Source organism: Opisthocomus hoazin, chromosome 4 (assembly GCF_030867145.1).
Source record: "Opisthocomus hoazin isolate bOpiHoa1 chromosome 4, bOpiHoa1.hap1, whole genome shotgun sequence".
Lineage (NCBI taxonomy): Eukaryota > Metazoa > Chordata > Aves > Opisthocomiformes > Opisthocomidae > Opisthocomus > Opisthocomus hoazin.
In genome coordinates, this window is record NC_134417.1 from 93,798,722 (window position 1) to 93,812,257 (window position 13,536).

At 68.1% G+C, this 13,536-nt stretch overlaps 1 protein-coding gene across 3 annotated transcripts; it reads left to right on the forward strand.

Annotated features, from left to right (window-relative positions):
• Window positions 1-273: 273 nt before the first annotated feature.
• On the forward strand, window positions 274-13,172 carry LOC142361208 (uncharacterized). Of its 3 annotated transcripts, none has more exons than XM_075419971.1 (9): window positions 274-491; window positions 2,576-8,191; window positions 9,329-9,556; window positions 9,646-9,734; window positions 9,828-9,911; window positions 12,334-12,480; window positions 12,559-12,690; window positions 12,779-12,901; window positions 13,075-13,172. In XM_075419971.1, exons 1-9 carry the CDS (start codon window positions 287-289, stop codon window positions 13,087-13,089), a joined length of 6,639 nt encoding a protein of 2,212 aa, XP_075276086.1. In that variant the 5' UTR covers window positions 274-286; the 3' UTR covers window positions 13,090-13,172. The 3 variants fall into 3 exon arrangements, with proteins under 3 accessions (XP_075276086.1, XP_075276088.1, XP_075276087.1); XM_075419972.1 differs by lacking the exon at window positions 274-491 and adding an exon at window positions 1,630-1,747; XM_075419973.1 differs by lacking the exon at window positions 9,329-9,556.
• Window positions 13,173-13,536: the final 364 nt, after the last annotated feature.

Here is a 13,536-nt window from a genome sequence, read left to right on the forward strand (position 1 = left end):
AAAGGGGGGGAAAAAGGGGGAAAGGGGGGGAAAAAGGGGGAAAGGAGGGGAAAAAGGGGGAAGGAAGAGGGGGAAGGGGGGAGAAAGGGGGAAGGAAGGGGGGGAAGAGGGGGAAAGGGGGGGGAAAAAGAAAATGAAAAAGGGAAACAAAAGAAAAGGGGGAAAGGAGGAAAAAAGGCAGGAGAAAAAGAGCAGGAAAAAGAAAAAAGGTGAAAAAAAATAGGGGGGGGGGGGGAGGAAAATAAAAGGAGGGGGGGTGGAAAAAAAGCTGCTGACATCATCTGGGATGACGGGGCTGATCCGGCTGCTGCCCCCCCCCCCGGCCCAGCCCCGCCCAGCGCCGTCCCAGTGCCAGCCCAGTACCAGCCCAGTGCCAGCCCAGCCCGGCCCAGCGCGGCCCAGGCAGGCCCGGAGCGGGGCCGGTGCGGGCTCTGCCCTCGCCATGCCCGGGGAGGCGGCGGGGAGCGGCGGCCGGGGGGGGCCGGAGCCAGGTGAGGCCGGGGGATGCGGGACAGAGGGGTGCGGGGTGGGGGGGGTGGAGCGGGAGAGGGATGCGGGGTGGAGGACGGAGGGGTGGAGCGGCAGAGGGATGCGGGATGGAGCCGGAGGGATGGAAGGATGCGGGATGGAGTCGGAGGGATGCGGGATGGAGGGGTGGAGGACGGAGGGGTGGAGCGGCAGAGGGATGCGGGATGAAGCCGGAGCGATGGAGGGATGCGGGGATGGAGGATGAAGCCGGAGGGATGGAAGGATGCGGGATGGAGCAGGAGGGATGCGGGATGGAGCAGGAGGGATGAAGGGATGCGGGATGGAGGACGGAGGGGCGGAGCGGGAGAGGGATGCGGGGTGGAGGGTGAAGCCAGAGGAATCGAGGGATGCGGGGATGGACGGATGCAGGGACGGAGGGGTGGAGGATGGAAGGACGGAGGGGGAGAGGGATGCGGGGATGGAGGATGAAGCCGGAGGGATGTGGGAATGGAGGGATGAAGGGCAGAGGGGTGCGGGGATGGAGGGCGAAGCCGGAGGGATGCGGGGATGGAGGGATGGAGGACAGAGGGGTGCGGGGATGGAGGGATGGAGGACAGAGGGGTGCGGGGATGGAGGGATGCGGGGATGGAGGGATGCGGGGCCGACCGCGGCAGCAGCTCCCGGGGCGAGGCGGGAGGCGACTTCGGGGACCCCCCCACCCCCCCGAGGAACCCCCAGCCCCGGATCGGGCCCCCCCCCACCCTGCCCCGCCAGGACCGGGTTTTGGGGGGTGAGGGGGGGGGGGGTTTGGTACCACAGAGACGCTCACCCCCCCCCCCCCGCACCCCCCGGGGACCACCGAGGGGGACACAGAGCCACAGCCCAAGGTCACCCAGGGCTCGGTGGCACCCGAGGGGCTGGGGGGGGGTCCCCCCGGTGCCACCCCCCGTCCCCCACGTGCCTCAGTTTCCCCGCCCCGAGCCAAAAAGGGGGGCACCCCCCAAATTAACCCTTTAACCCCCCTAAATAGGGGTCCCGGACTGGGGGAACCCCGGGAATGAAGGACATTGTGGGGGGGTTGGTGGGGGAGAGGGGACTAAATGCCCAGGTGAGGCCACGCCCCCTTCCCGGCAGCCCCTGCGGCCTAGCCCCTCCCCCTCCCCCTCTATAAAGACCCCCCCGGGGGGGCCCATGGGGCTGCGCTGCCTTCGGTGCCGGAGCTGGGACCTGGGGGGTCCCGGCTGCTCCTGCCCCATGGACCCGTCCCCGGGGGGGCCAGGTGAGGGGGGAGGGGGGGGAGCGCGGGTTTGGGGTGTCTGGGAGGTGGGGAGGGGGCTGCACCCCCGCCCGGGTGGGGAGCGGGGGGGCTGAGCACCCGCAAATTCAGTGCAGGGGGCTCCCCAGACTCAGTGCCTGGATGGGTGGGGGTCTCTTGGGGGACTCTGGGCCCCCCCCCCCCAGACTCACTGTTGGGATGGGCAGGGGGTCTCTTGGGGGTCTCTGGGCCTCCCCCAGATTCACTGTTGGGGTGGGCGGGGGGTCTCTTGGGGGGCTCTGGGCCCCCCCCCAGATTCACTGTTGGGGTGGGCGGGGGGTCTCTTGGGGGGCTCTGGGCTCCCCCCCAGACTCACTGTTGGGATGGGCAGGGGGTCTCTTGGGGGGCTCTGGGCCTCCCCCAGACTCAGTGCGGGGGTGGGCAGGGGGTCTCTTGGGGGGCTCTGAGCCCCCCCAGACTCAGTGCAGGGGTGGGCAGGGGGCTCCTCAGGGGCTCTGAGCCCCCCCAGACTCAGTGCAGGGGTGGGCAGGGGGCTAAGCCCCCCCAAACTCACTGCTAGGGTGGGCAGGGGGCGCTTGGGGGGCTCTGAGCCCCCCCAGACTCAGTGCAGGGGGCCCTTGGGGTGCTCTGAGCCCCCCCAGACTCAGTGCTGGGATAGGGGGTGGGCTGAGCCCCCCCAGATTCAGTGCAGGGGTGGGCAGGGGGCTCCTGGGGAGGGCTGAGCCCCCCCAAACTCAATGCCTGGCTGGGTGCCACCCCCCCCGGGGTGACCCTTGGTCGGGGGGGGGGTGGGCCCTGGCACTGAAGGGGGGGTCTCCCCTCTCTCCACAGCCCCCCCGCTGATGCCCACCAAGGAAGAGGCTCGCCCACAGCCCGAGGGGGCCAGCTGCGACCCCGGCCCCCCCCCAGCTGCTGCAGCCCCCCGGCCCCCCCAGCCACCCACCGAACCCCTGGACACCCGCATCGTCATGGGCGAGGAGACGCGGCCCCCCCCCGAGCTCCCCGGGGCGAGCCCCCCGCCCGCCGTGCCTTGCCCCTTCCCCGCACCCACCAAAGACCCCCCCGCCAACCGACCCCCCCTCCCCGCCGCCCTGGACCCCGAACTCTTCTTCACGGCCCCCTCCACCCCGGTCCGCGGCGGGGGGGTCCGGCTGCCCCCCGCCCCCCCCGAGGAGCAGACGGACGGGGAGAGCGAGGGGCTCTGCTCCCCCCCAACCTCCCCGTCCGGCTCCTACCGGACGGCCGAGGGGGGAAGCTGGGGGTCCTCAGGCACCGCCAGCACCTCCCCGTCCTGCTCCCCCAACCTGGCCGCCGAGGCCGAAGGCCTGGAGGAAGCTGACGGCGTGGTGGGGGCCGAAGGCGTCGAGGAGGTCGAAGGCATGATGGAGGAACCCCCCGCCTTCACCTCTCCGGATGACGAGGAGGAGGAAGACGGAGCCTTCACCCCGCCGGAGGATGAGGATGGGCAGACGCCGGAGGAGGAGGAGGAGGAAGAGTGGGGGGTGTCGGGGGCCGCGGGCCTGATCCCGGCGGCGCTGCTGCCCTTCCGCGGCAGCCTGCTCTTCCAAGCCGAGGCGGTGGAGATCGCCCCGTTGCCCCCCGGCGTGGCCCCCCTGCCCCTCTCTGAAGATGAGGAGGAAGACGAAGACGAAGAGGAGGAAGAGGAGGGCGGCAGCACCTCGGCTTCCTTCCTGCGCTCGCTGTCGGAGACCTCCATCCCCGAGGGCGTGGACGAGTCCTTCGCCTTCCGCGACGACACCTCGGCCTCCTCCGACTCGGCCGCCTACGACGGCGAGGAGGACGAGCGGCTCTACGGCACCGAACGCCACGCGGCGGGGGTCGAGGAGGGACCCTCCGGCGTCACCTCCGGCGTCACCTCGCGACGCGACGGCGTCGAGCTCCGCCTTCACGCCGGGGCGGGATCCGGCTCGCCCGAGGGTTCCCCGCGGCGCGGCGAGGAGGACGTTGGCGCCGAGGTGACGGAGCCGGCGACGCGGGAGCACGATGGCGGCGGGAATCTCCCGGCACGCGGCGTGGAGCCGGATGGTGAGGCCTTCCTCATCTCCTCCTCTTCCTCCTCGGAGCTGGAGCTTGATGTCATGGAGGGGTCCACCTTACCGGAGCCCCCCGAGGAGCCGGTGGTGAAGGACGATTCCGGCACGGAGATGGCGGTGAACGGCAGCGTCCTGCAGCCCCCCGGGCTCTGCTCCGGGGACCCCCAAACCGATGGGCTGGGGGGGGCTGAGGTGGCATCGGCCAACGGGGAGCCCCAGGGTGGCCGTGGGAGTGATGGTGATGATGATGGTGATGGTGACCATGAGCTTGGCATGGTGAGAGCAATGAGCGCTGATGGTCACGACGAGCTGGAGACTGCGGCCACTGACCTGGTGCCCCTGGTGACACCCAGCCCACCCAACGAGCCGGACACTGTGGCCATGGACCCCAGCCTGGTGCCACTGGTGACACCCAGCCCACCCAACGAGCCGGACACTGTGGCCATGGACCCCAGCCTGGTGCCACTGGTGACACCCAGCCCACCCAACGAGCCGGACACTGTGGCCATGGACCCCAGCCTGGTGCCACTGGTGACACCCAGCCCACCCAACGAGCCGGACACCATGGCCATGGACCCCAGCCTGGTGCCACTGGTGACACCCAGCCCACCCAACGAGCCGGACACCATGGCCATGGACCCCAGCCTGGTGCCACTGGTGACACCCAGCCCACCCAACGAGCCGGACACCATGGCCATGGACCCCAGCCTGGTGCCACTGGTGACACCCAGCCCACCCAACGAGCTGGACACCATGGCCATGGACTCCATCCTGGTACCACTGGTGACACCCAGCCCACCCAACGAGCCGGACACCGTGGCCATGGACCCCAGCCTGGTGCCCCTGGTGACACCCAGCCAGCCCAACGAGCCGGACACCGTGGCCATGGACCCCAGCCTGGTGCCCCTGGTGACACCCAGCCCGCCCAACGACCTGGACACCGTGGCCATGGACCCCAGCCTGGTGCCCCTGGTGACACCCAGCCCGCCCAATGAGCCAGACACTGTGGCCATGGACCCCAGCCTGGTGCCCCTGGTGACACCCAGCCCGCCCAATGAGCCAGACACTGTGGCCATGGACCCCAACCTGGTGCCCCTGGTGACACCCAGCCAGCCCAACGAGCCGGACACCATGGCCATGGACCCCAGCCTGGTGCCACTGGTGATGCCCAGCCCACCAGGTGAACTGGACGCTGACCTGGTGACACCCAGCCCACCCAATGAGCTGGACACCATGGCCACAGACCCCAGCCTGGTGCCACCAGTGATGCCCAGCCCACCCAACGAGCTGGACACCATGGCCATGGACCCCAGCCTGATGCCACCAGTGATGCCCAGCCCACCCAACGAGCTGGACACCATGGCCACGGACCCCAGCCTGATGCTACCAGTGATGCCCAGCCCACCCAACGAGCTGGACACCATGGCCACGGACCCCAGCCTGATGCCACCAGTGATGCCCAGCCTGTCAGATGAACCAGACCCCAGCCTGGTGCCACCAGTGATGCCCAGCCCACCCAACGAGATGGACACCATGGCCACGGACCCCAGCCTGATGCCACCAGTGATGCCCAGCCCACCCAATGAGCTGGACAGCATGGCCACGGACACCAGCCTGGTGTCATCGGTGACACCCAGCGAGCCAGACGTCATGGTCATGGACCCCAGCCTGGTGCCACCAGTGACACCCAGCCCACCCAACGAGCTGGACAACATGGCCATGGACCCCACCCTGATGTCATCGGTAGTGCCCAGCCCCCTGGATGAGGCAGACACTGTGGCCACCGACCTGGTGCCATCAGTGACACCAAGATCACCAGATGAACTGGACACCGTGGCTGCTGACCTGGTGCCACTGGCGATGTCCAGCCTGCCAGATGAGCTGGAGACCATGGCCACCGACCTGGTGCCATCGGTGACGCCCAGACCGCCGGATGAGCCGGATGCCATGGCCACCGACCTGGTGCCATCGGTGACGCCCAGACCGCCGGATGAGCCGGACACCATGGCCACCGACCTGGTGCCATCGGTGACGCCCAGACCGCCGGATGAGCCAGACACCGTGGCCACCGACCTGGTGCCATCGGTGATGCCCAGACTACTGGATGAGCCGGACACTGTGTCCACCGACCTGGTGCCACTGGTGATGCCCAGCCTGGAAGACAAGCAGGACACCATGGTGGCTGACCCTGATCTGGTGCCATCGGTGATGCCCAGTGTGCCGGATGAGCCGGACACCATGGCCACTGACCTGTTACCATTGGTAACACCTAGCCTGCAGGACTCCATGGCCACTGACCCTGACCTGGTGCCACCAATGACACCCAGCACACGGGAAGAGCTGGATGCCATGGCCACCAACCTGGTGCCAGCAGTGATGCCCAGCTCGCCAGATGGGCAGGATGCTATGGCCACCAACTCCAGCCTGGTGACACCCAGCACATCTGATGAGCCGGACACTGTGGCCACCAGCCCTGACCTGGTGACACCCAGCGCATCTGATGAGGTGAATGTGGTGGCCACCAGCCCTGACCTGGTGACACCCAGCACATCTGATGAGCCGGACACTGTGGCCACCAGCCCTGACCTGGTGACACCCAGCGCATCTGATGAGGTGGATGTGGTGGCCACCAGCCCTGACCTGGTGACACCCAGTGCATCTGATGAGCAGGAACCTGTGGCCACCAACCCTGACCTGGTGACACCCAGCGCACCTGATGAGCAGGATACCATGGCCACCAGCCCTGACTTGGGGACACCCAGTCTACCCGATGAGCTGGACACTGTGGCCACCAGCCCTGACCTGGTGACACCCAGCGCATCTGACAAGCAGGAACCTGTGGCCACCAGCCCTGACCTGGTGACACCCAGCGCACCTGATGAGCAGGATACCATGGCCACCAGCCCTGACCTGGGGACACCCAGTCTACCCGATGAGCTGGACACTGTGGCCACCAGCCCTGACCTGGGGACACCCAGCGCATCTGATGAGGTGGATGTGGTGGCCACCAGCCCTGACCTGGTGACACCCAGCGCATCTGATGAGCAGGAACCTGTGGCCACCAGCCCTGACTTGGGGACACCCAGTCTACCTGATGAGCTGGACACTGTGGCCACCAGCCCTGACCTGGGGACACCCAGCCCACCTGACGAGCAGGAACCTGTGGCTACCAACTCTGACCTGGTGACACCCAGCGCACCTGATGAGCAGGATACCATGGCCACCAGCCCTGACTTGGGGACACCCAGTCTACCTGATGAGCTGGACACTGTGGCCACCAGCCCTGACCTGGGGACACCCAGCCCACCTGACGAGCAGGAACCTGTGGCTACCAACTCTGACCTGGTGACACCCAGTGCACCCGATGAGCTGGACACTGTGGCCACCAGCCCTGACCTGGGGACACCCAGTCTACCCGATGAGCTGGACACTGTGGCCACCAGCCCTGACCTGGAGACACCCAGTCTACCCAATGAACTGGACATGTTGGCCACCAACCCCGACCTGGTGCCACCAGTGATGCCCAGCCCGCTGGACGGCATCACGACGCCGTGCCCCCCACCACAGGACGCGTCCCCCTGCGATGCCAGCGAGGAGCCCTCGGGGCTGATGACGCGTCCCCCCGGGGACGCCGACGAAGCCCCCCAGGAGCGGGACGCTGCCACCGCCTCCTCCGAGGACTTGTCCCCGGAGCCGCTGGAGACGTCGCGCTCCCGCACCGACTCCAGCTTCTTCACGGCCCCTGAGGACAGCGCCGGGGCCCCCAGACCCCCATCTTCCGAGGAGGACGCTGCCCACCGCTGCCTGGCCCTCTGCCTGCCCGCCGTGCCCCCCGCCGTCCCCCCGCCCGTCTTCACCGCCTCGGAGCGGGAGGTGTACGTGGGGGTCCCCCCGGCCCCCCTCGAACTGCTCCAACCACCCGGTGCCTTGACGGAGAGCGGGGCGGCTTGGCGACGCCGGGAGGACCGGCAACGGGTCGCCGCCATGTTGAGGGGCTCCTTCGGGGCTCTCCCAGCCCCCCGTTTGCCCCCCAAGCCTCTGGAGCCCCCCACGCCACCGGAGGAGCCCCCGCGGGGACCCCCCAGCCCCCGGCCGGATCAGACTGCCGGGGACCCCGAAGCCAAAGCCGCGGGGCAGCGGGAGGAAGAGGAGGCGATGGCGGGGGTCGCATCCAGCCCCCCGCCCGCTCCGGGTGCTGGCGAAGGGGGGGACGCTCAGCCAGAGCCCCCCAGCCCGCCGCCCCCCTGCTCCCCGCTCCCCAAACTCAGCCAAGTGCCTCCCCTCGCCGCCGCGGCGTCGCCGGACCCGGCCTGCGGCCCCCCGGACACCTCAGGGCTCCCCACCGGCGAGGAGCGTCCGTCTGTCCCGACGGCCCCCAGGAAGCCCCTCGAGGGTAAGAGAACCCCACCCTGCACCGTGGGGCTGGGGTGGGCATCACCCACTGGTGGGGTGCCCCACTGGGGGGGAACCCAGGGTGGGTGGGCTGGGGTCAAAGCCATGGGGGCAGGTTTTGGGGGGCACCACCAGCTCAGCCCCTCCCCATCACTGTGGGGTGTCAAGTGGGGTCAGGGTGGGCATCACCCACTGGTAGGGTGCTGGGGGTCCCATTGGGGGGGTCCCAGTGTGGGTGGGCTGGGGTCAACCCCATGGAAGGGATTTTGGGGGTCACCACCAGCTCAGCCTCTCCTTCCCCTCTCATTCCCCCTCAAAACTGCCATGGGGTGTCAAGTGGGGTCGGGGTGGGCATCACCCACTGGTGGGGTGCTGGGGGTCACACTGGGGGGGATCCCGGGGTGGGTAGGCTGGGGTCAGCCCCGTGGAGAGGATTTTGGGGGTCACCACCAGCTCAGTCTCTCCTTCCCCTCTTGCCCCCCCTCCAAACTGCTGTGAGGTGTAGAGTGGGGTCAGGGTGGGCATCACCCACTGGTGGGGTGCTGGGGGTCCCACTGGGGGGGATCCCGGGGTGGGTGATGGGGGTGAGTGGGCTGAGGTCAACATCACGGAGGGGGTTTTGGGGGTACCACCGGCTCAGCCCCTCCCCATCACTGTGGGGTGTCAAAGTGGGGTCAGGGTGGGCATCAGCCACTGGTGGGGTGCTGGGGGTCCCATTGGGGGGGTCCCAGGGTGGGTGGGCTGCGGTCAACCCCATGGAGGGGATTTTGGGGGTCACCACCAGCTCAGCCTCTCCTTCCCCTCTCAGCCACCCCACCATTGCCATGGGGTGTAGAGTGGGGTCAGGGTGGGCATCACCTACTCGTAGGGTGCTGGGGGTCCCATTTTTGGGGTCCCCGGGTGGGTGATGGGGGTGAGTGGGCTGGGTTCAACCATGGAGAGGTTTTTGGGGGTCACCACCAGCTCAGCCCCTCCCCATTACTGTGGGGTGTCAAGTGGGGTCATGGTGGGCATCAGCCACTGGTGGGGTGCTGGGGGTCCCACTGGGGGGGATCCCAGGCTGGGTGGGCTGGGTTCAACCCCAAGGTGGGGGTTTTGGGGGTCACCACCAGCTCAGCCCCCCCTCCTCCCCCCGCAGCCCCCCAACCCTCCCCACGCAAGGAGAAGGAGGCCCGAGGCAGGCAGGGGGGTCCGGGCAGCCGGGGGCCCCCCCGGGGGTCCCTGCAGTCAGAATCGAGCTCCTCGAGCGAGGGGGACGCCCCGGACCCCCACCCCGAGCTCCAGCGCCTGCGGGAAGCCGCCGGCATCGCCCTGCGCCCGGACAAGCAGCCCCCGGCCCCCCGCCCCTGCGAGGCCAACCATAAAGGTGAGGGATGGGCAGGAGCCCCCCTTATTTTTGGGGGTGTCAGAGGGGGGGTCCCCCATCTCCATCCCCCCTCCTCTGCTTGGCCGCAGGGTCGTGTAACGAGTCGGAGAGTAACGACGAGTCCATCCCTGAGCTGGAGGAGCCCGAGGGCTCGGAGCCGCCGCCGGCCCAGACCCAGGTGGGGTTTTCTTTGGGGGGGCACGGGGAACCCCCAAGCCAAGGCGGTGGGGGTGGGGCTGCCCTCACCCCCCCCACCCCGATCTCCGGGCAGGCGCAGCTCGCCCACTCGCTGGGCACCGGGGAGGAGACCGTCAGCAAGGCGAAGCAGAGCCGGAGCGAGAAGAAAGCCAGGAAGGTGGGGTTTGGGGGTCCCCCGGATGGGGTTTGGGGGTCCCCCATGGGATTTGGGGTCCCCGGGTGGGGTTAGGGCTCCTCTCTGGGGCTGGGGTCCCTGGGATTTGGGTAAGATGGGTGGGGGGGGACGGACTAGCCTTGGGGAGACGGTGTTGGGGTGCAGGTCCCTGCTCTGGGGGGTCTCTGGGTCACCCTGGGGTGTCCCTGCAGTAGGGAGGGGGGGGTTGATGGGGGTCCCCCATTCTTGGGGGCCTCAGCCTGGCCGTGCTGGAGGAAATCGTCCCATGTCCCCAGTTTTGCCGTTGTCTGAGGATTTGGGGTGTTGCTGGGGGGCTGGAGCACCTGCGTGGGATTTGGGGTCCCCCATGGGATTTGGGGTCCTCGGGTAGGGTTAGAGGCCCCCTCTGAGTTTGGGGTCCCGGGGATTTGGGGGGTAAACTGGGCTGGGGGGGGATTAGCCCAGGATAGAGGGGAATGCTGGGGTGTTGGGGTGCAGGTCCCCGCTCTGGGGGGGTCTCTGGGTCATGCTGGGGTGTCCCAGCAGTGGGGTGGGGGTGTGTTTTGGGGGGATCCCCCATTCTGGGGGTCTCAGTGTGGCCGTGCTGGAGGACATCGTTGTCCCATGTCCCTGGTTTTGCCGTTGTGTGAGGAGTTTGGGGTCCCCGGGTGGGGTTTGGGGTCCCCCCCTGGTGCTGGGGTCCCTGGGATTTGGGGGGTAAGATGGGCTGGGGAGGGGGATTAACCCTGGGCAGAAGGGAGTGCTGGGGTGTTGGGGTGCAGGTCCCCATTCTTGGGGGGTCTCTGGGTCATGCTGGGGTGTCCCTGCAGTAGGGAGGGGGGGGTTGATGGGGGTCCCCCATTCTTGGGGGGCTCAGCCTGGTCGTGCTGGAGGAAATCGTCCCATGTCCCCAGTTTTGCCGTTATCTGAGCATTTGGGGTGTTGCTGGGGGGCTGGAGCACCTGCGTGGGATTTGGGGTCCCCCATGGGATTTGGGGTCCTCGGGTAGGGTTAGAGGCCCCCTCTGAGTTTGGGGTCCCGGGGATTTGGGGGGTAAACTGGGCTGGGGGGGGATTAGCCCAGGATAGAGGGGAACGCTGGGGTGTTGGGGTGCAGGTCCCCGCTCTGGGGGGGTCTCTGGGTCATGCTGGGGTGTCCCAGCAGTGGGGTGGGGGTGTGTTTTGGGGGGGTCCCCCATTCTGGGGGGGCTCAGCCTGGCTGTGCTGGAGGACATCGCTGTCCCATGTCCCTGGTTTTGCCGTTGTCTGAGGGGTTTGGGGTTTTGCTGGGGGGCTGGAGCCCCCCCCTTGATATTTGGGGTCTCCAGCGGGGGGTTGGGAGTCCCCCATGGGATTTGGGGTCCCTGGGTGGCGTTTGGGGTCCTTAGGATTTGGGGGGTAAACTGGGCTGGGGGGGGATTAGCCCTGGGCAGAGGGGAGTGCTGGGGTGTTGGGGTGCAGGTCCCCCTTCTTGGGGGGTCTCTGGGTCATGCTGGGGTGTCCCAGCAGTGGGGTGGGGGTGTGTTTTGGGGGGGTCCCCCATTCTGGGGGGGCTCAGCCTGGCCCTGCGGGACAACATCATCTTCCTGCATCCCTGGTTGCCGTTGCCTGAGGGGTTTGGGGTGATGCTGGGGGACTGGAGCCCCCCCATGGCATTTGGGGTCCCCGGGTGGGATTTGAGATCCCCCATGGGGCTGGGGGTCCCCCCTGGGGCTGGGGTCCCTGGGATTTGGGGAGCAAACTGGGCTGGGGGGGATTAACCCTGGGGAGAAGGGAGTGCTGGGGTGTTGGGGTGCAGGTCCCCCTTCTTGGGGGGTCTCTGGGTCATGCTGGGGTATCCCAGCAGTGGGGTGGGGGTGTGTTTTGGGGGGGTCCCCCATTCTGGGGGGGCTCAGCCTGGCTGTGCTGGAGGACATCGCTGTCCCATGTCCCTGGTTTTGCTGTTGTCTGAAGGGTTTGGGGTGTTGCTGGGGGGCTGGAGCCCCCTCATGATATTTGGGGTCTCCAGCGGGGGGTTGGGAGTCCCCCATGGGATTTGGGGTCCCTGGGTTGGGCTTGGGGTCCCCTCTGAGTTTGGGGTCCTTAGGATTTTGGGGGTAAGCTGGGCTGGGGGGGATTAGCCCTGGGCAGAGGGGAGTGCTGGGGTGTTGGGGTGCAGGTCCCCCTTCTTGGGGGGTCTCTGGGTCATGCTGGGGTGTCCCAGCAGTGGGGTGGAGGGTGTGTTTTGGGGGGGTCCCCCATTCTGGGGGGGGCTCAGCCTGGCCGTGTTGGAGGACATCGTTGTCCCATGTCCCTGGTTTTGCTGTTGTCTGAGGGCTTTAGGGTGACGCTGGGGGGCTGGAGACCCCCCTTGGTTGCTCTGGGTGTCGTGAAGCTGGGCGGGGGGATGTGGGGTCACCCCTGTGTGTCCCCCCCTGCCCCCCCAGGCCATGTCCAAGCTGGGCCTGAGGCAGATCCACGGCGTCACCCGCATCACCATCCGCAAGTCCAAGAACATCCTCTTCGTCATCACCAAACCCGACGTCTTCAAGAGCCCCGCGTCCGACATCTACATCGTCTTCGGGGAAGCCAAGGTGAGGGGGGGGTTTTGGGGTGGGGTGGGGTCCTGGTGGCCCCTGGGGACGGGTGAGTGACCACCCCCCACCCCGTAGATCGAGGACCTGTCGCAGCAAGTGCACAAAGCGGCGGCGGAGAAGTTCAAGGTGCCGATGGAGCACTCGCCGTTGATCACCGAGACGGCCCCGACCCTCACCATCAAGGAGGAGAGCGAGGAAGAGGAGGAGGTGGGTGCTGAGGAGGGGGCGTGGAGGGACCCCCCCATGTCCGGGGGACGCGTTGGGGGGGTGACAGGGCTGACCCCCGCTCTCGCAGGTGGACGAGACGGGGCTGGAGGTGAGGGACATCGAGTTGGTGATGGCCCAAGCCAACGTCTCGCGGCCCAAAGCCGTGCGGGCGCTTCGGCACAACAACAACGACATCGTCAACGCCATCATGGTGAGTGCCCTCGGCTTTGGGGGGGGGGGGTCAGAAAGGGGGGACCCCCAACCTCTCAAAGTGGGGGGCCCCCCGCCTCTCAAAGCGGGGGGCTGTGGGGGTCCCCCGCCTCTGGAATCGGGGGGCTGCAGGGGGTCCCTGACGCTCTGCTCTCTTTTTTTCTGCCCCCCCAGGAGCTGACCATGTAGCGGCCGGGGGTCTCCCGGCCCCCCTGTATAGATGCACAGTTACTCCCCCCCCCCCCCCCGCAGCGTCCTTCCTCTCGACCCCCCCGTACTCTTCCTCTGCGTCTGTAACGCTCAATAAACGGCCTCATGTATCACTTGGATCGCACGCCGCCTCCCCGCACGGTGATTTTGGGGTGGGGAGGGGTCCCTGGTTGGGAGGTGGGGTGCTCCGGGCTCCCCCCAGCCCCACATCTCGGGGTCCTGGCTCTGGGAGGGGGGGTCCTGAGCCTCCCCCTCCGCTCCCCCCCCCAGTTCTGGCAGTGGGGTTGGGACTGGGACAAGGAGATACGTGGCTTGGGGGACCCCTCCTTGGCCGTGTTGGGGTGCACATGGCGCTGGGTGGGGGGGGGGCAGACCCCCAGGATGCTCCCCAAGCTGTCAGACCCCCCCGTTTGCTAATTTGGAGGC

What these genes read in the sequence shown, in the direction of transcription:
- LOC142361208 (XM_075419971.1), top strand. Translation starts at nt 287, where the DNA reads ATGACGGGGCTGATCCGGCTGCTGCCCCCCCCCCCGGCCCAGCCCCGC. An exon ending in CCCCAGGAAGCCCCTCGAGG is followed by an intron (nt 8,192 to 9,328) that starts GTAAGAGAACCC and finishes CTCCCCCCGCAG; the next exon opens with CCCCCCAACCCTCCCCACGC. An exon ending in AGAGCGAGGAAGAGGAGGAG is followed by an intron (nt 12,691 to 12,778) that starts GTGGGTGCTGAG and finishes CCGCTCTCGCAG; the next exon opens with GTGGACGAGACGGGGCTGGA.